At 39.6% G+C, this 27,217-nt stretch overlaps 3 protein-coding genes and 1 long non-coding RNA gene across 5 annotated transcripts; 3 read left to right on the plus strand and 1 right to left on the minus strand.

Moving 5' to 3' along the window:
* Nucleotides 1-203: 203 nt before the first annotated feature.
* LOC116614669 lies at nucleotides 204-3,187 on the plus strand. Of its 2 annotated transcripts, XR_004294660.2 has the most exons (7): nucleotides 206-489; nucleotides 1,460-1,514; nucleotides 1,616-1,674; nucleotides 1,928-1,976; nucleotides 2,158-2,242; nucleotides 2,757-2,815; nucleotides 3,103-3,187. It is a non-coding gene; the product is annotated as an uncharacterized LOC116614669 (long non-coding RNA). The 2 variants fall into 2 exon arrangements; XR_007306252.1 differs by having other exon boundaries at nucleotides 204-489; nucleotides 2,633-3,187.
* A 10,162-nt stretch (nucleotides 3,188-13,349) lies between these two features.
* On the plus strand, nucleotides 13,350-14,609 carry LOC125559086. The gene has a single exon (XM_048721025.1). It carries the CDS (start codon nucleotides 13,350-13,352, stop codon nucleotides 14,607-14,609), a length of 1,260 nt encoding a protein of 419 aa, XP_048576982.1.
* Nucleotides 14,610-14,667: 58 nt separating this feature from the next.
* On the minus strand, nucleotides 14,668-23,568 carry LOC5507328 (vacuolar protein sorting-associated protein 4B). The gene is made up of 13 exons (XM_001627920.3): nucleotides 23,411-23,568; nucleotides 23,167-23,278; nucleotides 22,305-22,449; nucleotides 21,398-21,477; nucleotides 19,447-19,604; nucleotides 18,600-18,718; nucleotides 17,880-18,028; nucleotides 17,424-17,505; nucleotides 16,964-17,095; nucleotides 16,755-16,842; nucleotides 16,458-16,524; nucleotides 15,877-15,950; nucleotides 14,668-15,445 (listed from the first exon to the last, which is right to left on the minus strand). The coding sequence occupies exons 1-13, from the start codon at nucleotides 23,429-23,431 to the stop codon at nucleotides 15,344-15,346; spliced, it is 1,329 nt and encodes a 442-aa protein (XP_001627970.1). The 5' UTR covers nucleotides 23,432-23,568; the 3' UTR covers nucleotides 14,668-15,343.
* A 53-nt stretch (nucleotides 23,569-23,621) lies between these two features.
* LOC5507307 (gastrula zinc finger protein XlCGF28.1) lies at nucleotides 23,622-25,367 on the plus strand. Its single transcript, XM_001627907.3, has one exon. It carries the CDS (start codon nucleotides 23,837-23,839, stop codon nucleotides 25,160-25,162), a length of 1,326 nt encoding a protein of 441 aa, XP_001627957.3. The 5' UTR covers nucleotides 23,622-23,836; the 3' UTR covers nucleotides 25,163-25,367.
* Nucleotides 25,368-27,217: the final 1,850 nt, after the last annotated feature.

A 27,217-nucleotide genomic window follows, 5' to 3' on the forward strand; every position in this document is an offset into this window, starting at 1 on the left:
GATAACGCACAGGTATCCCAACCTGACAGTTTGATGATCTCTTTTTGCCAAAAAAAAAGACAGGACAAATATTGGAGTCTGAAATTGAATTTATTTATGATTTTGTATGAATGCCCTTTTTCCCTTTTTTCTTCGTCATTGAGAGATAAATTCAACTTTATGGGGTGCCTGTGTAAGCTGTCCCATGATGCTTTTGTGGCATCGTAGCTCGCCCTCGTATAAAAATTCCACGTGAACTGCGTTCGTCTTCTTGCAGTTAGCTCGTCGACAACGAAATAGTTCCTTTTGGCCCTTGCCACATTTCTCCTCTTACCGTCTCACCAGCAAGTGAAGATGCTCCGGGGAATTGAAACTGCAGACCTGCTTGACGAAGAACTCGCTGCCTTTTTCCGCACGCTTTTAACAGAACCAAAATGTTGAGCTTCTTGATGAAAGAACACATGGTCTCATGGGAGAGTAGCCAAGAAACGGCTGCACGTCCTTTACAAGGTTCGTACCTTTATCGTGTTTCCTGTAACAATTCAGTACATAGGGCTCGCTTTCATAACAATCGGTAAAAAGCAATACCTGACAGTTCTCATTACGATTTTTGAAGTTCTTTAAAAATAGCGAACTCCGAAAATTAATGCCTAAGAAAGAGAGTCAAAATTATCTTCACCCACACTTTTCAAACACAAATACTCGTTGTCAATTATACTTTAGTCCTTTTAGAAGTATTTCGAGTATAGATCGCATAATTTTGCTCAAGGATGGTTTGAGATTCTAAAGGATTGTGTTTCAAGCCACGAGGAAGGCGTGTTGACAATACAACGGCCACAATGATGACTAGAATAATCCCAGCTCGCTTTGAGCCAAAGGCGTTGAAGAGAAAATGTTCTGTATACCTATGTCTGAGTGGTCTGTTTCTTATTTTTTGCAATTGCAAACCACCCTAATGAATAATGTGATTTTTGACGCAGTAGTACCGTTTTACCACGAGCAAACCAGACGAAATGTTCGTGTATTGAATAATATTATCTTTAATTTGTTTACCGAATAATATTACATTTATAAAAAAGCTTAGCTCCTCCCCCTTTTGGCTGAATAAGATTCAAATTTCAAGATGACAACACGCCGTAACATTGCATCAGTAGTGAGACTTTTTAGTTTGTCATCAATAATAATTTGAACTAATTTTTACTGCACATTCCTGCTCTTTTGGTGGGTTATTCATCGTTAGTAGCCAAGAGAAAATAAACCGAGCAAATGAGAAGAAAAACGCTTAAAAAGTTGAGTTTGGTTTTCGCTCCTTGTGGGCAAACAAGACACGCTTACTGAACTCCGGAGCCCCGCACCGCGTAGCATTTTACTGACGACTGAGCCTTTCGTAACCCTGGTCCTTTTTTAGTGCAGGTCCTTTGTTAAGGTCCAGGGTTCTATTGTATGTAAAATGTTTCTCACAACATTTCTGTCTTCACAGGCTCATCTCAGTTTACACTGTTGTGGCCTAGACATGGCGTAGCATTATTTCGTTGGTAAGAAACAGGCCTATTACTAAATAGAACATTATAAGTATCTATGAAGAACAGAAAAAGACAAGCATATATCTGATTACAATGATGCCTACCCATTTCAGAGATCACCATATCATCATGTCATGAACCAATGTCATCCAGCCTAAAATAATGTTCACAGGTAAGTTTACAACCCAGGTAGAAGTATTTTCTGTGTAAAAATTACTACAGGAATTTATTGTACTTTTGCAAATCTTATCACACTCAAAACTGCCACGATGATGACTAGAATAATCCCAGCTCGCTTTGAGCCAAAGGCGTTGAAGAGAAAATGTTCTGTATACCTATGTCTGAGTGGTTCTTATCTGGCCAGTCACTGCAGCTAGAACAAGGTCTTCTGTTCCAATTATAACTCATTTCTGTTGCTTTGATAGATCTGGACAGTGGTTGTTTACCAGCTGATGCCAAGTAAAGAACTAGCAGGTATTTGCATATTTCTGTAAGTTTCTCAAAAATAGTATGGTCAATGATGATGAAGTCTGACAAGCATATATCTGAAATTTCTGTTGACTAACTCTCTTTCTGAGGCCAGAAACGACACATTCCAATATCTTATTACTTTTTTTTCTCAAAGCTAATTTCGTGTTGAATTTTTTGTTCTTAGTTCACAATAAAATTGGAAATAAGAAGGTTAATTGGAAATGAAAAGCAATCAACACATGACCTGTGTCTGATGAACAGCATATCTGGTAAGTCGCTGGTGTGCAAAGCTGCATTGTCACCAGTTACGTAACAATATCTGATTTTCAACAGAAAACGCAACAGTTATTTCAAAATTGTAAAAGCAGTGTGTCTATTGCAAGTTTCTTTGAGGATGTGACTGATAATTTAAAGTGGATGGCAGGTTAAATAGTGCAGATTCTAATAGATTCTCTTGTCAGTTAACGTCTCTGTCGTCCCTCTGGAAGTAAACTGGTGACAATGCTGCTTTAAGATGACTACTTGGGTCTTTGAGCCCTCATTATTCTCTGTCTAAATTAGACCTTTTTGAGGCCTGTGCTTGTTGCTTGTATACTTTTCTGCATTGCCATTGCATAATTTGAGAATGCAGCAGTTACCATGTGATGATTATTCCACAGACCTGTACTGAAATAGCATGAAGAAGTGGATAACATATCTGACTAAACTGCTGTAGGCAAAGTTTCTATTGAGAATGTTAATGATATGTTACATGGCTCTCATATATATCTTTGATTCATGTAGATAAGAAATTCCACTCTGCTAATAACATCCATGAGACTGCAAGAAATCTGCTTAGGATTGTAAGTGATTAGTGGCTTTCCAAATTATGCTGCTTTGCATAAAAAGAAAAAAGCTGGGTATAAGCCCTTTGCTTTCCCAGTAACATGATCTTTTGTACAGAGCTATGTTGAGCTCTGTGTGAGCAGAGTAGCTAAATTTAGAAATAGTTTATTGGGCAGTGATGAGATTATGTCTCGTTCGTATGAATCTATGATTACAAATAACACATCCTGAGCCCAATCAGTGTGCAGACCCTCAGATGCTATTTAGTTATTACTATGTGCTTATGCCATTTTTTATGCCACAGGTCAATCTCATCCAAACCAAACAAGTTTAAACCAACATTGTATTGATTTCGTAAAAATAAAGATTTGCAATTATATGCTGTCAAATGTCTGCTGTTTATTGATCTGTCTCAAATCCCTGTTTGATTCTCGTCTCTCTTGCAAGCACACACTATGGTATTTGCATCAATTTATTTAACCTACATCAAATAATGTGGAGCGATTCATTTATTTTTATATTAATAGAAATACATTTTCTAAGAGAACTTGTTTATAGCATTTCATACGACTTTTGTACATAGTTTCATTATTTTGTCATACATCATGAACTCCGGAGCCCCGCACCGCGTAGCATTTTACTGACGACTGAGCCTTTCATACATCAATTTACAGGTAAAAATTCCTTTGCAACTGTTGTAAGCATCATTCATTGATTCTCCACGCCTGTCGATTTTTTAGCAGCGCTGCCTGCTTAACCATGCGACTATTCCCGAAGAACCTGTCAAACTAGAGGAGAATGGGCAATTAGAAAAGAAAAACAACCAAAGTGAAAAACTTGTGTTCAGAAACTTTTCTTTACTCTTCAATTTTCAAATTTTGTTGTGGCTTAAATAGAGTGGTTTTCAAAAACCCGTTAAATACTATTTACTTTATTTAGTACCAATACACTGTGATGTCTTTGTTCTCTTTTTTGGCTTTTCTATTACACTTTAACAATAAAATTGTTTCACGTTTGAAAACCACTCTAATTTGAAGGCTTTTAATCCATGGGGTCTGGGCGTGGCCCGCGGCGCTCGTCCTCGCGCTATGGCCTGTCCCTCACGGCAGCTCAAAGCTATGACTTTGATACTGGGATACAAAAAACTTAAGAACCTTGCCAGTCTAAAGATAACGTGGGATTTAAAGAAACTGCGATATTTAGTGTTTCTCCCGAAAGAGCTATGCTTACCTTCTCAACAAATGGCCGGCGTTGCATCCTCCTAAAGTCGTCTCCAGATTTACAGGCCGGCCCTTGACGATCATTCCGCCCTCTTCTACAACCAACTCCCCCAAATTCTGAAAGCTCCAAGACAAGACACGATAAGGGAAAACAGAACGCACGACACAAGTATCTTGCTTGACATGTTGCCTTCTTGAAAGCTGAGAAGAGTTGACAAAACGGTTCTGGTACTCAGGTTCTGATACTCTTTAAAAGGAAATAATGTTTACTTGGTTGAGTAGGATCGGATGTGCCAATGCAAACAATCAATTTACAAAATGCAATCTTTTAGCACCATGAAGTACCGTTATGCCTGAAGGAAGAATGCCAAAAGCTTTTTAGATTTAAGGGGTGGGCGAAAAACAGCGCGCGGAAAACTGAGATCTAAAACAGCGCGCGGAAAATAGCGCAGCCGCTTCCAATCGTTTTCCAATGTCAGCGGTGGTCGAGCTGAGCGGTTGGGTTTTTCCATCTCTCCGCATTTCAGCCTAAAGTTACATCGAAGTGCTTAGACATGACCTTCCGACTTTGTCTGTATATCTTGGCTATATCAATCTCTCTTCTGAAGTGTTCGGATGGGAAATATGAACCAACGCAGTCTTCATATTCGAACTTTTTTCCTGGACGGCTCGAAGTAAATTCAACAAACCTTGAAATCAGTCATCCGAGGTCAGCCTATACATTTACATATTTAAAGTTGCTGTCACGCCATCGTCACGGCAGAGTTACGGGCCCGGTCCTTGATATCGCTTCGACAAAAGGAATCATCCAACTTCTTCTTATTATAGCAAACGACTGCTCAACACTAAACCCGGGGCCTATCAAGTTTCCGTGTGGTATCTGTGAGAAACCTACAAAATCTAACCAAAAAGCCATCGAATGTGAGGAATGTTGTTGTTGGTTCCATGCAAAATGTATTTGCATGAGTGCTCAATCGTACAACAAGTTGGGAAACGACTCCAAGCTAACTTGGATATGCAATCAATGTCTCTTTCCGAATTTCTCAACAACCTTCTTGCTAAAAGAAACAGAGTTTAACACAAATGCACAAGAAAACAGCTTTTCGTTGCTCGCAAATTCCACCAATAATACATCAATAAATTCTGACGCAGACGAATGTATGAACATCACCGCGGCTCCATTATTTACATCCAGTCCTCTCCCATCAACTCGTAGGGGCAAGATTAACAAGCTAAGATGCATGGAAATTAATTGTAATAGCATACTGAGTGCTGAACGCTCCGCTATACTAAAGGCTCACGTTAATTTGCACGACCCTGACGTAATCTTCGGCTGCGAAAGTAAAATTACTTCGGCTACTCCAACTGGTGCTGTTTTTCCGCCTGATTATACAGTATATCGGAACGAGCGCGTCAAAGAAGGAGGCGGAGGCGTTTTCTTGGCAATCAAATCTGATATAATATCCACTGAACTTACCAACTTAACAACCGATCAGTTTGACGAGAGTGTGTGGGCCTCTGTAAAACTCAAGGGCAGGAAAGAGCTCTTGTTGTGCTCTTTTTACCGAGTTCCGAACAACTCGCCGTCTGCACTTGAAGTTCTCTCGAACGCAATCCTTGATGTCTTCAATAAGAACAGGAAATCACATCCAAATATTGTAATCTCTGGGGATTTCAACTGCGGAGATATCAACTGGCTATCGGATCCACCCTTGCCGACTGCTGCCTCTACTGCTTCTCTTATGCGCAGATTGCTAACCCTTGTTAATGACTTTGCTTTTAGCCAACATGTCACTGTTCCAACTCGTCGTGCTTCATTAAAGACCCTGGACTTGGTTCTGTCCTCCACCCCGGCTATGGTGTCAGATGTCGACACTTCTCCTGGTATGAGCGATCATGACATTGTGACTTTTAGCATTACTCTTTGCCCTCGTAGATCTGTAAGACCACCTCATCGAGTTTATTTGTTCGACAAGGCAAATTGGGATGGCTTTCGACAGCATGTTACATCGATCAGCAATGTCTTCATGAAATCTTGTAATTCCCGCTCAGTGGAAGAAAATTGGTCCTGTTTTAAAAATAGCATTCATTCAGGAATTGACTTATTTGTACCATCTAAAATGACCAAGAAGAAGCCAGACTTGCCATGGATGACTAGCTCCATCAAACGCCAAATGAGAAAGCGCGAACGTCTGTTTAAGAAAGCCAAGCGTAACCGGTCGCCATCTGCCTGGTCCGATTATAGGCACCAGCGAAACAAGGTTACAAAAGCCTTGCGCGCAGCTCATGACACTTATCTCAATGACGTCATCGGTGGAAATCTCACAGCTAACCCGAAGAAATTCTGGGGGTACGTGAGGAACTGCCGCTCCGAGGGCCAAGGTATTCCAGCCTTGCGTTCAGACGATTCGATCCATGTGTCTCCCAAGGATAAAGCAGAAGTCCTTAATCAGCGTTTCCAAAATGCGTTCACACGTGACAATGGCTGTATCCCTGATTTAGGACAACCCTTGTTCGCTGCGATAAATGACATCACCTTCACAGTCCCAGGTGTACGTAAGCAACTGGAACTCCTCAATGTCTCCAAAGCGACTGGTCCCGATGGTCTTCCTGCCCGTGTTCTCCGTGATCTGTCAACCGAAATATCAGACATGTTGACATTTATATTCCATCAAAGCTATGCCAATGGAGAGCTTCCTAATGACTGGCTTATAGCAAGGGTGACCCCGGTCTATAAAAAGGGCGCGAAGAGCGATCCTGGCAACTATCGACCAATTTCGCTAACATGCTTGGCCTGCAAAGTCATGGAGCATGTAGTTCTAAGTCATCTAAACAAGCACCTTGCTGCGCATAACATTATATCCAATCTACAACATGGTTTTCGTGCAGGTTTTTCCTGCGAGACGCAGTTAATCCTAGCGGTACATGACTGGGCTTCGATCCTTAATAAACATGGCCAAGTAGATGTTCTTCTGTTAGATTTCCAAAAGCCTTTTGATAAAGTTTCGCACTCGAAGCTACAGCAAAAGCTTAAGCTCTATGGCATCTCCGGAAAGACTCTGTCCTGGTTATCTGCTTTCTTAACAAATCGTTCGCAGTTTGTTGCCGTCGATGGTGCAAAATCTAACGCGGTACCCGTTACATCAGGTGTGCCCCAGGGCACCGTCCTCGGGCCAACACTCTTCCTCCTATTTATCAATGATATTGCTGATTCTCTAGATTCACAGATGCGGTTATTCGCGGATGATGCCATTGTCTATCGCCAGGTTGACTCGGTCGATGATCATCAAGTCCTTCAACATGACCTCGACAATCTCTCTGATTGGTCTGATACCTGGCAGATGGCCTTTAACGTCTCCAAATGCCATCTGTTATCCGTCACTAACAAACGCAACCCAAGCCTGCATGAATATGAGATTAACTCTCAAATACTATCTTCTGTTGACTCCCATGATTATCTGGGCGTGCGCTGTTCTCGCGACCTACGATGGGGGAGCCACTGCTCTAAGATCGCAAGCAGTGCTAGCAGTACACTAGGTATAATCAGGAGAACCCTTAAACCATGCTCAAGAGAGGTTAAAGAACGTGCCTATATGACATTAGTCAGGCCTAAACTTGAATATGCCGCCGCTGTGTGGAATCCGTACACCACCAAGGATGTTTCCCTCCTCGAGCAGGTACAAAAAAGCGCCGCGCGATTTGTAACTTCCAACTACAATTATAAAGCCAGCACTACAGAAATGGTTGAGTCTCTAGGTTGGGACACTCTGGAAACAAGACGCCTCATGCTGCAACTATCAATGTTTTTTAAGATCAAAAACAACATAGTCAAAATCCCATTCCCGACAAGCATCCAAGAGAACACAAGAACATCCAGAAGGACAGATATAAGCTATAGACAGTTGCAAGCAAACGTAAATGCGTTTGGCATGTCCTTCATACCAAGAACAATAAGAACTTGGAACTTGGTATCTGGCGACATTGCGGCCCTGCCATCCTTACAGCTCTTTCAGGCCGCCGCCTTGCCTGCGTTAAGATCCAAGCAGGCCCCTGGCTATATGCGCCGCCTCTAGCCAGGGTACACCATCCCCCCTTTGCGTTAGCGAAAGCTATAAAAGGTTATAAACTTTAAGACTTTAAGACTTTAAGACTTTAAGACTTTAAGACTTTAAGACTTTAAGACTTTAAGACTTTAAGACTTTAAGACTTTAAGACTTTAAGACAATGTTGTGTGTTCTGTTATCTGTCATTGAAGGAAGCGCATTGAGAGTCTTGTGAATTATATTAATTCCAAGTACTTGTTAAACACTTTTTAGATACTCTGCTTTTACAAATTTGTGTAATGGCAAGTGATATGTGCTGGTTAACCTGGTTTTTAACCAAACAGGCCACAATGTGGTAAAAATGTCTAATTACATTTGTTTTCTATTAAAAAGTAGACCTTTATAGATATGATTTTTGCATAGGATATGGAAGATCCTTTGACGGATACCTTTTGATAGTATAGCTCGTCTGATCTTTTTCTAATGCTTTTTTTTTACACTTTTAAATACGCACTCGTTAGGGTCCGCGCCCGGTCGGGGGACTGGGATTAGAAGAGGCGCCGTCATATTGTTCAGTATCTCAAAATTTGCCCAAATCCGCAGTGCCATTTGTCGCTTTTTCTTAAAGCCACAGATCTGTCTTTTACATATGCAATAAAACAACTATCCCCAACTATCCTGTTATGCTGTGTCTCATGATATGAATTGCTATATATTTTGAGAAATAGCTTTCGACGCGAAGCTGACATTTGGTAAACATGCGAGGTTTTCGATGGACGGCACTCTCTGACGCACGGGGATCCTGTGGAACTTTTCCTTTTATGGGATGGATCCCGGTCACTCTGCTATTGTTCTAAGGCACTGGGGCATAGCCAAGGAATGAACTTCACTGACAAGAGAGTTTCCCGCCAGTTGGAGGACTTTCGCTCGGTTTTTCGGCGTTTTGAAAGTTTTAATCACACGAAAAGAGTGCCTGGGAGAGCAATCTCCTTAGGAAACTGGTAAGAGTGACTTTATTAATCTTTGTAGTTTTCATTTTCTTAATTATAAATGTAATTTTAGGGGCGGATCCACCCCAAAATCTTTATTTTTCCAGGCGCTCGGCGAAAGCATCTCCATCATGGCGGCTGCGGGTGGTACTGTCTGCGGGGGTTATGCCGCAATGCAGCCGTGTTTAATAGATAAGTGTGATTTTATTGCATTGTTAAAGGAAAATAAAAGCCTCCTAGTTGGAATAAGGAGTCACGAGTTTGCTTTGGGTTTTGGGGGAAACTTTTTGAAGTAATCGAGTCCAATGTTGTTGATAGATGTTATGGGACTCAAGAGTCCCTTGTTCGAAAATCTCAACCTCCCGTCAAAGATTTCAAACCCGCCTAAAGAAAAGAGTTTTTTTCAGCAAAAACGAGGGTGTCTGCCGTAATATAGATTAATTTTACGAAAAATTGATGGACCAGAAGTGTGCACCTTTCATTTGTTTGAGGACTGTATTTTAAAAAAAATAATAGAGATTTCTTTAGTTGATTAAAGTAATTGCAGTATGTTTTCTTTCTTTTGTATCAGCATGATCAGTGAAACAGGCAGGTACCACTGGTGCTGTCAAAGGTCTTGTGAGTTCATAACTGACATCTGACTATTTCCATTTTTGCTTGGTCCTTGTACAATTTGTACAACTTGTACAATCTATCAAAACTTAAAACTATTAAATATGGAATGAACATGTGTCTGCATTATATAAACTATCATAACTCATCATTATTATAGAATATTTTTATGCTATTAGGACAAAAGTAGTGAGGATGGATAGATTCTCAGACAATTCTGAAAGGTTATGTGGTGACCTGCTCTTTAAGGGTGCTTATGAGGAATCTTTAAGGTCATGCTTAAATAAGCTATAAAAATACAGGGTTAACACATTTTTATTTTCAACCAAATTCTATTATCTGGCTGATATAAAGTATGATTTAACAAATAGTAAAGGGTACTCAACCGTTCCTTTTGGTTGCCATGGCAACCATTAACTGAAGGCAATACCTGGCCAATACTTTGAACTACTTCAGATTGGGAAGTCAATATCATGATTACCTACTATGCTAGAGCAATTAGTCATTTGCAATTATTATGGGTAATTTCAGTTTGTTACCATGGTAACGGTGTCAAAATGTTAATATGCACCTGTAATTGGTCATTTAGCAGTTGTCGGGTACATTAGTAGTAACAAGAAATAAACTTTTTCATAAAAAAGTACTTTTGTTTGTTAAAATTTGCGTTTTCACCCTTGGTGGCGTCACATTTGTTACCATAGTAACCAACTTTCGATATTTGTCGAAAGCTCTCATGACAACCAAGCAATCCTGAAAATTTGATCAAAATCCATTGGCCTATTCAAAAGTTATGACTAAATATTTAATATTCCCATATTGCTAAGTTTCATCACAATGGTGCCATCACAGTATAGGCTGTTTGTAACTAAAATAGGCGATATTTCATCTAATTATATGCCATATTTTGGCACCTTTATAAAATAATAACTTTTGAACCAAAGGTGCTACAGAGATGGGGGTGGTATCAAAATGCTCAGAGTGGTGAGTTCTTGAAGATATATGCATCAACATCGATGGGTGAATTTATCCAATTTTTAGTTTGACATCCCTACACTTGTTGAAAAAGTAAACGTTTGAGTCAAGATGAAAATACTTCTATAAAATTGGCATACCGACATAAAAAAGCATGTTTCTTTTTTATGTCGTTATGTCACAGGTAACCCAAGCACTCGGTTTGTAATCTAGTACGCAAGAGAATTTGTATAGTGGTGAAAAAAAAAAATGGAAAATTAAAGAAAAAATATTCCATAGTGGACTCACTTTATTCTTGTCTCTTGGGATCTCTCCTGAATACTATGGGACCATTTTACTCAATCGTTCCCCCTTTCACCCATACAAGACGAGTAATAGAGAGAATTAGTAATTACTTACTGCTTGTAAATGCTCTTATTAACATGTCTGAGATCTATAATAAGACGTTTCTTGCCGCTGGACTGGACAGAAACTGATAAAGGATTGATGATTTCTGGTTTATAGGTAATTTCTTCTACGCAATGATTAGAAATAAGCTCTTTGATGGCTTCGTTAACAAAAGATGCGTGTTTAAACGCCGACGAGTTGTTTTTACCAACAAAAGGACCTGGAATGTTAAGAAAAGGAATCTTATATCCAACAACGATAATGTCAAGGATAAAGCTAGATGCGCCTATAGATTTTCAAAATTCTATAAATTTGATTAATCTACCTCTGACTATAATAATAATAATAATAATAATAATAATAATAATAAAAATAATAATAATAATAATAATAATAATAATAATAATAATAATAATAATAATAAAGACTTTATTTAAAGAGGAAGCACTTAATAGCCAATTGGCTAATAACCTTGTGGCCCTCACCAAAAATATTACATACAAAAAATTATAGGAAACTGGTTTTGCAAACATTCAGAGGACAACTCGAAACTTTCGGCACAAGAAGGAAAAAAATCGTTACTAAATAAACTAGAATTCACTACACCTTGATCTCCATCGCTGTCATACAGTCAGGTTGACTTCGGTGTTGAGCTCTCATTTCTCCAATGACCAGCTTTCCCACAGCTATAACAGTTACCGGGGCGAACACCTCGAGTCTTGATGGCTGAAGAACTGGCGCCAACTTGACCGGCTTGCCGATTTTGGATCACTGGGATGGGATTCGAGTTCTGTCGGTTAAACGAAGCCCCCAAACGACCTTTTTGGAAACTAGTCGGCTTCTTAGCGGCCTCTTTACGCTGTAATTTGACCCTCAACCCTGCTTTAAAGATTCGTTTTTCATCATCAGAATCGTCAGCGAGCCCAACCATACTCGGATTTGTCTGCTAGAAGAATGTGTTTCTGACGCTCTTGTATAAGAGTCTCACCTTTTTTTTATTTCTTCCAAGGCCTTGGGAATCGAGTTTTCCTTGATGTGTTCTTCTACGCCGGAGAACGAATCCATTAGTTTAGAGTTAAATTTGAATTGGTCTTCATTGGCCTACTTCTTAAACTTTCTTGGTTCTTCATACTTCATTTCTTTTAGTTGTAGATCCACTGAGCAATCTAACATTTTTTGCATCGAAGCTAGAAGAGTGGTATTGTTAGCTGAGATCTGCTCTGAAATAAGGTCCGCGACCTTGTCCTTATCCATAATGGAAAGTGAAAGTTTTCAAAAGTCAATATCGCTCAAATTGGAGAGCTGGAGTGACACTAACACGCTAGTCTCCCCTTATATACTCCCTCCCATACTGCACTCACAAGCCCACGTGTTATTCACGTGCCGTCAAAATAAACATTTCTGCCTCTATCATTACATTCCATCGGCGGAAATGTATTATTCGAACCAGTGGCGTCGGAAGGGGGGGAGGGGAGGGGGCTGTAGCTACTTTTGTAAAAAGTATTAGAATAAGGATGCTGAGCAAAACCCGCAATCAAAATAGACAGGGTACATTAATCTATCAAGTATATTTACAAAGTTTGAATCTTTCGTATTTCACGATCTACGTCACTACTAAGCTCTCGAATTTGTTTATCATTGGTGACCGCAAATCAGCTAGTGGTCATTGCAAATTTAATAAAATGATATCAACTAAAATAAAGCGTTTCATTTGTACTGGCACTTTTACCTGTGGTTCATTCTTTGTCTAAGTACATGTTTTTATAAACATTGTGCTGCCCTAATAACATACAAAAATAAAACGTTGCAATGTCTAAAGAGCCTTAGCCAGACATACCTTTGTTATTGTTTATTATTATTATTTAATGTATATTTAATGTATATTATTATTGTTTATTGTTTTTTTGTTATTGTTTATTTTTTTTTTGTTTATTGTTTATTCTCCTACACAAATTAACAGTGCTATTCCAATCGCTCTGGGAAAGTGAGACCCTCCCGCAAGATTTTAAAGATGCCACAATCGTCCACATCTACAAGAGAAAGGGCAACAAGCGATCTTGTGACAACCATAGAGGGATTTCACTTCTCTCCATCGCTGCAAAGATCTTTGCCCGACTGCTTCTCAATCGTCTCCTCAAACACCTTGAGCAAGGCCATCTCCCTGAGAGCCAATGCGGTTTCCGTGCAGGTCGAGGAACTGTTGATATGATCTTTGCTGCACGTCAGATTCAGGAGAAAAGTGTGGAACAAAATCAAGATCTCTATACCACTTTTGTAGATTTAACAAAAGCGTTCGACACTGTGAGCAGAGAGGGACTGTGGAAAATCATGGCGAAGTTCGGCTGCCCCGAGAGGTTCATAAAGATTGTTAGACAATTTCACGATGGGATGATGGCCCGTGTTCTTGATGATGGAAATACCTCTGCCCCTTTTCAAGTGTCAAATGGAGTCAAGCAAGGTTGTGTCCTTGCCCCTACACTGTTTAGTTTGATGTTCTCTGCAATGCTGACCGATGCCTTCAGGGAGACACCCCTAGGCATCCCCATCAGGTATAGGTGTGATGGAAAGCTGTTCAACCTACGACGTCTGAAGGCCGTCACTAGAGTCAAAGAGACTGTGATTCGTGACCTGCTTTTTGCTGATGACTGTGCCCTCAACGCCGTCAATGAGCATGACATGCAACAGGAAATGGACGCTTTCTCATCCGCCTGTGACAACTTTGGCCTCACCATCAGTATCAAGAAGACTGAAGTGATGTATCAGCCCGCCCCAGGAAAACCATATCAGGAACCAAACATCACAGTTAAGGGGCAGCGACTTCAAGATGTAGAAAACTTCACCTACCTCGGCAGCACTCTCTCCCGCAACGCCAACATCGATGCAGAAATCAACAACCGCATCGCGAAGGCAAGCAGTGCCTTTGGGAGATTGAGGAAGTCAGTCTGGGAACGCAGAGGCATCTCACAATGCACCAAGATCAAAGTGTACAGAGCAGTCGTCTTAACAACACTTCTCTATGGCTGCGAAACTTGGACCATCTACAGAAGACATGAGAAACTTCTCCAGCAGTTCCATCTCCGCTGTCTCAGAAACATCCTAAATATCCGCTGGCAGGATAGAATCACAAACACTGAGGTTCTGGAGAGAGCAAACCTCCCCAGCGTCATTACCACCATGCGCAAAGCTCAGACACGATGGGCAGGACACGTCTGCCGTATGTCAGACTCCAGAATACCCAAACAGCTGTTGTACGGTGAACTAAGCCGTGGAAGCAGGAAAGTTGGAGGCCAGCGCAAACGCTATAAAGACTGCATCAAATCACATCTGAAAGACTTCAATATCGACGTTTCAACGTGGGAAACTGCAGCATCTGACAGACCGATTTGGCGTAATCTGATTCACAAAGGTGCCATCCACTCAGAAAATAAACGCTCCAACGCAGCCAAAAACAAACGCCAAAAACGCAAGGCTAGAGCTGACCAACCTACCAATATGACCCCCTCTTACTGGTGTCCGACTTGTGGAAGGGGTTTTCTTGCACGAATTGGCCTTATAAGCCACCTGCGGATTCATCCCTCCGCCCCTTAGACATTGTTATACTGTCAGTATTGCTATGGTCATACTCGACTACGAGTTGACGAACAACATTGTTTATATTATTGAAAGACAAATCATGTATTTGTTTACTTCATTTACTTGGCTTTCCCAAATCAGGGGCTGTTTTCTTGTACTTTGTGTTTTGCTAGGATAAGGAGAGGCGGCTCTTCCTTATTCTAGGAAGCACTAATCTTTACATTTTCGAAAAACGAGTTATTTTAGAATAAAGAATAAACTGTTTTGGCAAGAGTGCTGAAAAGTGTCTGTTGCTTAACCATCAGATGTGTACTATTGAAATACCTTAACCAAATGCGGAGAGGTATTCTTTGTTTTGAAGAGAATCGGTCAGAAAAAAAAAATATCACATTTTTACTGTTACAACAAGTCACCAAAAATCAATTCAATCGAAAATAGTGTCACAGAAATATTGGAGAGTGACACAAGCAAGTAAGCCTGTTACTATTTGCTATTAGAATTATGAAAAGAAAGACCGAGTCCCTTCAAAAGCAAAGGACTGGACAGGGCTATGATGTGAGTTTCAAATCGCTTTTGTGCCACGAAATGGGTTATCAAATCCTAGAAAACCCCACCCGACTCGTAAATCCGACCCCAGTCCACTGTACACATTAACCTGTTCATCATGACTCTGGAAGGAGTAGGGGGAGGGGTGGGGTATGCATTCGCTGCAATGTTTTATTTGGGAGGGTAGGATGAATCTTGACTTGTCAGCCTTCTTGGCCAAAGTCTGCAGTGAACTTTTCAAATTTCTTGAGATCTTGTTCGTTGACGGTTGGCCTCGTTGTGACGAGAGACCTCAACATGTCGCCCTGAAAAAAAAAAACCCAAAATGCGATATTGAGCGAGAAATTTACGAGCTCTAGCCATTGAATTTCAGTAGCAAAAATGCTTTCTAGATTTGACAAGCTAAGTTAAACGAATGGGAGCTATCAGAATTTTGACCTGTATAAAGTTTCAAACAATTTTTAGGTTAAGAAACTTGAAGAATAAGATTCGTAAAGGGTGAGTTCGTAGTATACTTACTTCACGGTTTGTATTTTTAAGAAATAAAAAATAGATATATATTTGTGTTTGTTGAGAAAAGGCCTTGTTGCATACATTTTTGTTGAGGCATAAATATCAGAGGACAGTAGCAAGCAAAAGTTAAGTGTGGCGAAGGAAGAACCTTTAAATTGAAAATAAAAAGCAGGGGTATTTTCTGACTGTGGGGAAAGAAAGTGAGAATAAGAACAATCGTTACCATGGATACTCCTGGTTCGAGTAGTTTATCGCTGGGGACGTCCATCCAGTTCATTTCTATGGCTCCACTGTCACCTATGAACATACATGTTTAAGGTGGACACAGACAATAGCCCGGTATCCGACTTGATAGGTGGTTTATTTTGAATATTGTCCATGCATGTGTTTATTCTAGCATACTGGTTTTTATTATAGGATGGACGGAATTTCACTGTGATTCAAGTTGATCTATTTTGGTACTGAATGTAAAACCCTTTTGCAATTATTATTTTGCAATGGTCAAAAATCCATCACAGAACCAGGGTAATTAGATAATGATGAAATTTTCACTGGAAGTATCTGGTGTAAGTATTTGTATCATATAACAGTAGCGAATCTAGGGGGAGGGTTTAGGGGGTTTAACCCCCCCCCCCCCCTTGGGCTGCTAGAAAGCCATATGCACCACAAACAATTACCCCAACCCCCCTTTGTCACTGGGCCAAACCCCCCCTTTAGCCAAAGCTAGATCCACACCCTGTATAATATAAACTACAACTGTAATTGGCATTTGCTCAGTTTTATTCACATTGATTGCAAACTCACCTGGAGAGCAGGGAGTTAACAGGTCGTCTTGAATTTCATCAGGGTTTAAGGGTGATGGACCGCGAACCTGGGAAACACAAAGATAGTACGAGTATATACCTATTTCAATAAAGGTTGGCAAATGGCAATTGCCAAATGGCAGTCCCATGACTGAAAGGTGCTTGTTGGTAGTAATTATTTGTGAAAATGAAGGTAGTGAATAAACTCAAGCAATGTCACAACCATAAATCAATTACATTTAACGGATAGTCGTGTGTTTTGTTTTTATTGTGTTGCTGAACTAGTTTAAAGACTGACCCTTTTAAAGTGTGTTGCTTGCTGAACTTTGCGAACAGGCATCATGAGCGCTTCACGAACCACAACGCTGATATCTGCACCTGAATACCTGCAAGACAAAAAGCATAAGGGTGATGGAGGAAAAAGTGGAATATGAATCCTGTTTCTCTGTCGTCTGCGCTATAATGGCTTTGCGTGTCTGTTAGTCACAAAGTTGAGATGAGTCATACCCATCTGTTTTTTGTCCCAGCTGTTTGATTTCTTGTGCCCCCAACAAGGTCTTTGAGCCCCCAAGGTGAAGTTCAAACATCTTGCTGCGAGCAGCCTGCTCTGGAAGAGGGATGTAGATGCGCTTCTCAAATCTGATTGATAAATAATAAATAAAATATCCGTAGAAAGAAATTCAGATGACATAACAGGTTCATTGTGTTCAGGCAAGTAGCCATTTACAGTACACATTTATACATATCATAATCTAAAAGTTAAAGATTTAGCAAATCAACAAAAATTTTGGTGATGGAGGGGGGGGGGAGGGACGTCTATATTTAGATGACATAGGGAATTTATTTTTGTTTTTGAAAATATGGATGGAATAAGCTGAAGACTTATGTTGAGTCAATAAATTGGTGAGAAAGAATCCAATAGGAGGAGCTAAGTAAAAACCAGCGCACAAATTTCTCAGGATCTCACCTTCTCCTGATAGCAGAGTCCAAAGTCCAGGGAATATTTGTGGCACCGAGGACTAGAACTTGATCATTATCGACTCCAACACCTGTCAAACACAGTGGGATACTTAGATTTAGAAAAAATCAGATCTTGCATGAGAGGCAAGAGCACGCAGCCCATAAAAAAAATTGCTACAGTAGCATAGCTCAGTCAGGTCACAAGGCAAAATAAATATTACTAAAGTGTCTGCCATGTTATATGCAAACATCACAATATTCTCTTGTTTAGCAATGCTTATTTTCTGACGTCAATGTTAGTACTAATTGCACAGGCTTTGACTTATCTTAACCAGCATTGTGCTGCAAACACTCACCATACATACATGGAATATAGAAAAATAAAATGCTAGTAATACACACATAATTCATGATTAGTTTAATGTGTAGAGGCCCTGCCACCTGACCCTGTACTGCACTGTACCTTGCATCTGCACAAGGAATTCTGTCTTGATTCGACGTGCTGATTCACTCTCATTCTCACTTCTGGACCCACACAGGGAATCCACTTCATCAATGAAGATAATGGAAGGTTTGTTTTCTCGTGCCAGCTCAAATAATTGCTTCACAAGTCTTTGAAACAATAAATAAAGGGAAAGGTAATCATCATCACCATCATTTTGTATCCCCATTGCCATCATTATGTATCATCATCATTATCACCATTACTTTTTATCATTGACATCATCATCACCATTGTTACATATCATCATTTTATTACATTTTATCAGGTCATCATTATTATGTAACATCATCATCACTATCATTAGGGTATGTGTCATCATCATCATCATTACTATGCTCACAAGCTCATAGCCAGGATTTTGAGCTTGGGGGTCTGTTTATCCATTAAGAGGACCATCATCCCTTAGGTAGCTAGTAATAGCTTGCAGTGGTGCTCACTGTTCCTTCATTAGAGCGAACCTTTCCAAACCCCCGAGCACTGCCTGGCTACAGGCCTGGTTTATTTGATAAATTAACAATAAGAATTTTAAAACTTGTTTTAAAGCTAGAGAACAATCAGATAGCGTTGGTATGTGTGTATACTGTATGTGCACAAAAATCACAGTACAAAGAGCCACTTACAAAGATTTCCGTGACAGGATCATAAGGTTTTCGATATTTACACAACAAAAAGTAATACCTTTCACTCTCTCCAAGCCACTTGGATACAAGATCTGAAGAAGACACTGAGATAAATGTTGAGTTGTTTGCTTCTGTCGCCACAGCTTTGGCTAGGTAGGATTTACCAGTACCTGGGGGCTGAGAAGAGAAATAAACTCATTGGCCACATCATCACTATCAATATTACATTTCATCTACTGATTATCAATATTATGATGTCAAATGATATTTGGTGCATGATTTCGAGGAAAAAACACATAATCCCAGATGCCCTGGCTATGGGAAATATTCTTGATTTAAACAAGGACCCACGGTATAAAAGTCACAGACCTGGTCTAAGTCGTAATTCCTGCTAGACCATGTCAAGTGCAGAGCTCTGTAAATATTGTAAAAGCAGAACTGTAGATTAACTTTGATCATTTCGAAGTTGAAAATATTGTTCTGTATACACAAGGCAATAATGGCAAGCTTCTTGGAAGTGGTTCTCTATGGCAACAACTACAAATATTGTAACTGAAAATAAAATTCAAAAACAATGTGTGCTTGTTTGAAATGACACTTAAGCTTGCGCACGAAAATAACGAAACCTGAGAACTTTTTTGCTTCAAAATCACTCCATTCTTATCTGTCCAGTCGCCAGAGAAGATTAAAAATCAAGTTGTCTTTGCACAATGGAAGTTTAAGACCATTATTTTGTATTTGATCATATCTCGACATAGTCTAGCAAGAATAACGACTTAGACCAGGCATGCACCTTTTATTTTAGGTCCTTGTTTAACAGGTTGTTGATATAACCATGAAATTTTTTGGTCCCTTGCTAAATTGTTATTATCGATCCGGCAGTTAAGGTACACAGTAAAGGTTACCCCATATAGTAATATTCCTCTCCAAGGTGTTCTCTTTCCTGTGAACAGGTGAGGGAACTTGATGGGTAGGATAACCGCTTCCTTAAGAGCCTCTTTTGCAGACTCCAACCCAGCGATGTCTGACCATTTCACATTCGGTTTCTCCATTACAATAGCACCTACAGTTGATAAAAAGCATTGTAAAACCACTGTTTGTTTCATAATCATAGAGAGTACTGGGCTTTCATTAACTTTCAGAGTAGGCAGGGAGATTGATAAGTAGCTGGTGGAAGTCAATTATCTTTTTAGTTCAAACAAAACATAAGTCGACTTAAAAAAAAAAGTAGCCGGCGCTCGGTGGAAGATAGCTGATGCTTCTGCCTGGGCCTAATGAAACCCCTGGAGTATGGGGTATTTTCATATGTTATTGCTCCAATAAGCACAGGCAAGTGTGTTCTTTTAAATTTTTTTATTCAATCCAATTTTTTTATTTCGTCTCAATTTCACATTAGTGGTTACTCAACCTATACAGGACCCGAAATTATCCCAGGACCCGAAACGATCTCAGGACCTGAAATGATCCCCAAAAGTACCCCAACTGATCCCCGGACCCGAAACGATACCGAGGAGTCCCCGAAATCAACACCACGGAATTGCGGTAATGGGCAAAGGGAAAGCAGAAGAAAGCACTTCCCATTTTTAAAGCATAATTAAGGGTTGACAGTGAATCTATTTCTAAATAACATGACTTAAAAAAATTAAATTCCAATACCTTCTATTTATTACATTGCCCCGGCAGTAAACCCATAAACAGAGTCCAAAATAAATACACAACTTTTAATTGCTACTCGGGAAGGAGTACAACATAAACATAGCACAGCCAAAGCACAGCCTTCAGAGCAACCAAACTTTTGACCTTCGAAACATTTGCAGTTCCATCACATGACTCTGACACTATAAATCTTGTTTCCGGTAAACATCACCCCTAAAAAATCTATATTCATTTGACATTCAAACGCATATTTCACCACGAAATCCATGTTCATACGGGCGAATATTTACCGACAGCCGGTTTGGCCGAGAAGATGCTATGACAAAAGCACACTGAGTAATGCACTCGAACAACCCTTTTACTACCGTTGCAAAATATTATGAGATGTGGCTTTGGTTGAAAGCAATATGTGAGTTTTGAAATTCCTCATGTACTGTAGTAGTGCGTACACCACTGCATGATTTCTCTCTATCCCTCTTTATGATAGGTCTTTCATTCAACGAGCACAAACAAACATTTTCCTACGGGAAAGCAGAGGCATGTCTAATCTGTGGATACTTTCTTTTATGGCTTGTTATGCATAAATGATTTATTCACGCCTGGTTCTTCAGTCGTTCATTTGACCCCAATTGCTGACTCAACCAAGCTGTCGAAAGCTCGAAAGCTGTATTTCCTGCGAAGTCGTATTAAAAAATCTTAATGCTACGGTTTTAGTTAATTCAAATTTCTGAATAGTAACAAAAATGACGCTAAAATGTTTAATATGTTTTTAAAACTGAAAGCCAATCCTTCCACATTCCTTTTGTTTGTCCATTACTGCAATTCCTTGGGGTTCATTTCGGGGACTCCTGGGGATCGTTTCGGGTCCCGGGATCAGTTGGGGAACTTTTGGGGATCATTTCAGGTTCTGGGATTGTTTCGGGTCCTGGGATCATTTTGGGTCCTGTACAAACCCACAAATAGGGTAGCTAATCAAGGTGGGTTGAGTTTTAAATATATTGGAATAATTGTTTATTATTTTATATTGAAAGAAAAAAAGTCCAAAGTCAGGCGTTTTTTTTTTTTTTTTGGGGGGGGGGGGGAGATGCATATCATGGGGTGGCGCTCATACAAAAATGTTTTTTACTTCTGAACAAAAAAATGAAGGGGAAGAGGTGGGGCTCTGGTTCCTGTAAGATAACATTTAAGTATGCCACATACTGTTAAGTTGTCCTTTGAGTTTTTTCGATTCAGCATTGTCACTGTCACTGTCCTCGTCATCATCGTCTTTGCCGCCACCACTAAAAATAGATGAAAGGACAAGTTTTTATTTTATTTTAGTATCTTCTAGCTGTAGAGAGAGAGGGAAAGTTTTTATATAGAGAGATTGTAAATAAATTTTATATTTTCAAAAGCAACTTATTCTTTGTAGGCCTTTTATTTCTAGGACAAATGCTGTTCTTTTCATGAACTATTTCCAAAGGCAAATACATGCGAATAAACACAGGACAATCAAACTGATTCATCTGCATGTATTTGCAATTGGAATGTAAATGAAAAAAACAGCGTACAGGCCTCTTACAGGGTACACAGGACATACCTGAGAGAAATTTACAGGTCTTTACCTATCTTAATTGAAATATTGAAAGCAAAATACAGATTGGAGTAAACCAGAAGAGCTAATAAAGAGTACTAAATTCAAAATATGTTTAGCAAAATGTATGAACTTCAATCATCCAAATATCCTTGTCCAAAATTTGTCAATATAAAAAGAAAACACACAAGAAAAACCGTTTAAAGACAGGACTGTATATATACTTTTAAAGCAGGTGAAACATAGAAGATATCACCTGTAGTATCAAATGAGTGCGAAATCTGTGAAAAAAGGTGTGGAGACTGTAAACTAGTAGGTGTTGTGATCTTTAACTTTTAAAGCAGGTGAAACATAGAAGATATCACCTGTAGTATCAAATGAGTGCAAATCTGTAAAAAAAGGCGTGGAGACTGTAAACTAGTAGGTGTTGTGGATGTCTTCCATTACACTATTTCATATAGACAAGGCGTAACATTGACTTAATCCCTAATAAGTGTTATGGGTTATAAGACTTTAGACAGCTTTGGACTCTACGTTTTGGTAGACGAAGACCCCCCAGCTTTCACAGGCTTCTTCTTGTCCTTCTGGCGTAAGTATGTCTTCAGCTTCTCTGCTCTATCGAGGTACTGGAAGCACTTTGAGCGGATACTCTCCTTGGCTTTGTCCCCTTGAGCCTCATCTGCAAAACGAATTATATAAATGTGTTTGTTAAAGATTTAAAAAAATATCAAAGGAAGCCGACCTCTGCAGAAAGTCGACCATGTGCCACATGCCACTGGTACACCAGAACCAGCAGAGTTCAAATGCATGTGCAAAGAAGCAATTCACCTTTAGAAAACCATTGACAAAAACAATTTTAGACATAATGCAATAGACAGATGTATTGGGTGTAGTCAACACCAACTTTAAAATTACAGAGCTTTAAATCGAATGTGCATAACATTTTACATTTTAAGCCTTTGAGTTGAGGGAAAAGTCACTCTCAACAACAGGGCACATGATGCATGAACACTTCAGTGCTAATACAGTCAAGTATTCTGCATAAGTATTGTTTGCGAGATTTTACTTCACAATATTGCAAACAATGCAATAAATGCAATGAATGGAAACTTCATATCAATTCATTTGTATGGGGAAAAATACAAATCTGAATGCCAAAGCGAAGAGTTTGGGATGATACTTATATCAAATATTAGAATAGTGTCAGAATGGTGATTTGGGGTTATTAACCTTCTATTAATTCAGTCGCTTATAAGCTTCAAATACTGAATTAGCTGATTGTCACCCACACTTATCGTGGACAATGCGACGTTTTTTTTTAAATCAATGTTGTAACAGGAAATGAAAAATTTGCAAAATAAGATGAGAGGAAACAGACTTCTGTAAAGTTACTCACATTTTATTGCATGTAAAAAGTATTCAACTCCATGCTCGTAAAGCTTTAACGCCTCCTCGTAATTCCCGGCCTTATCTTCCTCTGTAGCCTTAGTCACAAGATCTATTGCCTTCTGCAGGTACAAAAATAATTTCGGTTTAGTAAGCGGAGGATACAGGTAAGCTTTTCCGACTTTGATCAACGATTTCTCTCACATTCTTATCATAAATACTTGATAGAATGAAAAAATTTGGAGATTCATTACCTGCAGTGTCCCTCCTGACATGGCTAAGACTTATTCTTATGTGTTTTCAGAATTTTTCAGGGACTTCACGTCTTGTTAGGAGCAAGGAAACAATATGGCGGGGACCCCTTCTTAGCCTGGTGGGGTAACTCCGCTGATTGGTTTGTCAGTGTTTATTTTTAGCCGCTTTACGTCATCCGGGACATTGCGTAAATGACGTCATTGGTGTCAATATCCCATAACTCCCTAGAAACAATTTCAGATATGGCGCCCTGAAAATGCTGATCGATTTCCCGCTCAAAAGCGAATATTGTGTTACCAGATTGACCACGATTTGGCAGCAGAATGGAAGAAGTTCTGAAAAGAGTATTCAAGAGAGTAAAAAGCCGAAATTGCTGTAGGTTTTCTCGCTAGAAAGCGAATATTATGATACAAGATTGATTGACCATGACTCGAAAGCAAACGAGGGGAACCCAAGGAAAAAGTGATAAATCCGATAAACAGGGTAAAAAGCCGCAGTCACAAACACGTAAGAAGCAGTCTAAACCAGCAAAAGTCGATACTGCGCGGTTCATGTGCCAGCAATGTGGTAAATGCTTTACACGGGCTTACACACTCAAAGAGCATGGTCGACTACATACGGGAGAAAGGAGAGAAAAGCGCCACAATTGTCAAGATTGTGGAAAATGCTTTTTACAGCTTTCAGGACTACAGCTGCACGTTCTCTCGCATACCGGAGAGCGTCCACATCAGTGCCCTCAATGTGGCAAATGCTTTAGAGTTTCTAGTTACCTTAAAAAACATGTTTTGACCCACTCTGGAGAAAGGCCATTCAAGTGTGAGCAATGTGGCAAAGGCTTCACACGAGCATATACCCTTAAACTGCATGCTCGTTTGCATAAAGGAGAAAAGCGATATCAGTGCCAACAATGTGGTAAATGCTTCTCAAAAGCTGGATACCTCACAGTCCACTACCGATATCATACTGGAGAACGACCATATAAGTGCAATCAATGCGGCAAACTCTTTACACAATCTGGAGACCTAAGGAAACATGCTCAAATACACTCTGGAGAAGGGCCGTTCAAATGTGAGCAATGTGGTAAATGTTTTCAACAATCTTTTGGGCTCAAAGTAGATGCTAGGATTCACAGTGGAGAGCGACCATATAAGTGTTCTCACTGTGAAAAAGATTTTGTGTATTTGCAAAGTCTAAAACATCATGCTTGCACACATTCAGTTATTCCTGCAAAGTCTTTTCAATGTGAAGAATGTGGTAAATGCTTTACAAGAGCTTACAACCTAAAAATTCATGGTCGTACCCATAATGATGAAGAAGATGAAAGGCCATACGAGTGTCTTCAATGTGGAAAATGCTTTAGACGGAAAGAACACCTAAAAGAGCATTCTAAGACTCATACTGGCGAGAAACCATTTCAATGCAAGCAATGTGGTAAATGCTTCAGTCAATCATCATATCTTAAAATACATACTCGGACACATAGTGGAGAGCGGCCATTTGAGTGTACTCACTGTAAAAAAGGCTTTATGGCATCTGGGAGCCTTAAAGTTCATGCTCGGATACACAGTGGAGAGCGACCGTATCAGTGTTGTCACTGTGTCAAGTGCTTTAGTACTCTGTACAAACTTAAATCGCACAAAAGCATACACACTGGAGAGAAGCCATATGAATGTGAGCAATGTGGTAAACGTTTTAACCAATCTGCAGGCCTAAGATATCATCAATGGAAACACACTGGAGAGCAGCCCTAACACTGCAACAAGTGCTTTAAATGAGTTATTACTGTCTAGAGGCATGAGGCATGCTCAGGCACATATTTTTGAGTAGTTAAAAAAAACAGGCCCGTAGCCAGGGGGGGGGGGGGTTGGGGGGTTCGGAAGAACCACCGCACACGACTTGAAGGTCCACCCTGATGAAGGAAAATTGAGTACCACTGCAAGCTAGGACGAGCTACCTTAGAAAAAATGGTCCGCTAAATGGGTAAACGAACCCCCCGTTCAAAATCCTGGCTACGGGCCTGTAGGAGGTGGACATCTTTCTTGCAAACCATGTACCATCTCTTGTGAAAAACCACAAATGTAATATACATTACAATTTGCATATAATTTATCACATTTTGTTGAGAATAGAATTTGAGAGTAGTATTACTTTTTCCTAAATGCTGAACATACTGGAAAGAACTAGACAAAATGAAGGTTTGTACAGTAAAAACCTACCAAATGAACATTTACAGCTTGTGAAGTTTTTATTGCTCAGCAGGAAGCATTCTTTAATTTATATTATTTATACCATATACATTAAGGAGTTGATAACCTTTGCATAGTATTTCATTGAATGACAGAAGTGTGTTAAACATTGTCTTTAGGTGTTACCATATTCATTGTTTTAACATTTCTATGTTTACTAGCCTGCGTGCCTCTGCTTTCAAAATTCCTATGTTAGGAGATAAGAATTTTGAAACCAGATGCAAGAACGCTTCATGTTGACATGTTAACTCTTGTTTTTGTGTAAAATTTTTATCCTATATTAAATTATATGTTCTGAATTTGGAATATGTATTAAGGTTTATGTAGCTTATCGATTTGGCGAGTCTTCTATTGAAAAAGACCTTTTTGGTGGTCAAGGGGAAGGCAGAACCCTCTTTCCCCAAACACCCTTTCACAACCCACCAATTCTTTCCCTTTTCTATGTCTCATGGGACTTGATTTTAGTCTGTTTTTTTTTTTTTTTTTTTTTTTTTTACAATTTTGCACAAAAGTACTCAGGACTGAATTACAGTAAAAACCAGCATGCAAAGGCAAAATAGGTTCTTAATTTTGTTTTCCAAGTTGCTTAATCAACAGTAGGTGTGACAGAATACATAGCCATTTTGCTATAGATATATCTTACTGTATGACTATGTTTTATCTGTAATCTAATCTTAATGGAACAGCAAAATGTTTAGCAAAATTTATATTTTACAGGCAAATTCGTTGTTGCGCGACCCCGGCAAATCCAAAATCTATGCCTCGTTTGGGAATAGCACGTAGTCAGACACAAGCTTTGGGGCGGTTAGTCTGGTTTTGATTGTTTGGTTCCCAAGACAAAGAAAGGAATTTTGGATTCTGGCAGGTCGCGCAACAACGATTTTGGCTATAAAGCCCCAAAATTTGTTTCAATGGAGTAACCCATCATATAAGAACCTTTAGAATTTTTAGGCTAAGTAGGTTGTGCCTATATGTTATTAAATCACTAGGTTCTTACACGCAGGTTTTTCCTGTAATTGAACAATGAGGAAAAAATCGAACCGGCCTCGACCACGGCCTAAAGAAAAAAGCAGTTAACATACATTCGGATTACCCAATCGATATGGAAGCTAATTGCTTCACAGAAGGCTGTGAAGAACCGAAAGGGCCCAAGCACCGATATTTACTGCGAATGCTGTGATGCTCTTGCAACCTGCGTCATTAATGGGGAGGCGCACGCACAGCTCTCAGAGATACAGGATGAAAATAAGAAAATAATACAGTTCTATTTGGGTCCCTTGGGGGATCGCTGCTATGTCGCCGTGTCATCGTAACGCCTGGGCGCATTGTCTCTTCTTGTGTATAGGAAATCAAAGTAGCAAAAAAAGACGTTTTGGGAACCTTTGTTTTGATGTCATTTGAAATGCATAAAATAAATAGAAAGACATAAAGTGTGATTTGGTGATTCTCAAATATCCACAAGCCAAAAAAAAGCAAACAAAGTGGGAGCGTAAGGGGGTCGTTAAAAAACGCATGGATTATATTCAAATAAGGATACCATTTTATTACCCTGACGACGTT

Source organism: Nematostella vectensis, chromosome 13, assembly GCF_932526225.1.
Source record: "Nematostella vectensis chromosome 13, jaNemVect1.1, whole genome shotgun sequence".
Classification (NCBI taxonomy): Eukaryota; Metazoa; Cnidaria; class Anthozoa; order Actiniaria; family Edwardsiidae; genus Nematostella; species Nematostella vectensis.

Excerpts from the sequence above, each read along its gene's own strand:
- LOC125559086 (XM_048721025.1), top strand. The coding sequence starts at position 13,350 with ATGGCGAAGTTCGGCTGCCCCGAGAGGTTCATAAAGATTGTTAGACAA.
- LOC5507328 (XM_001627920.3), bottom strand. The coding sequence starts at position 23,431 with ATGTCAGGAGGGACACTGCAG. Across the intron at positions 19,605-21,397 it reads ACTCAAAGGACAACTTAACA|GTGCTATTGTAATGGAGAAA; the intron begins GTATGTGGCATA and ends TATCAACTGTAG. Across the intron at positions 18,719-19,446 it reads GAGGAATATTACTATATGGG|CCCCCAGGTACTGGTAAATC; the intron begins GTAACCTTTACT and ends TTCTCTTCTCAG.
- LOC5507307 (XM_001627907.3), top strand. The coding sequence starts at position 23,837 with ATGACTCGAAAGCAAACGAGGGGAACCCAAGGAAAAAGTGATAAATCC.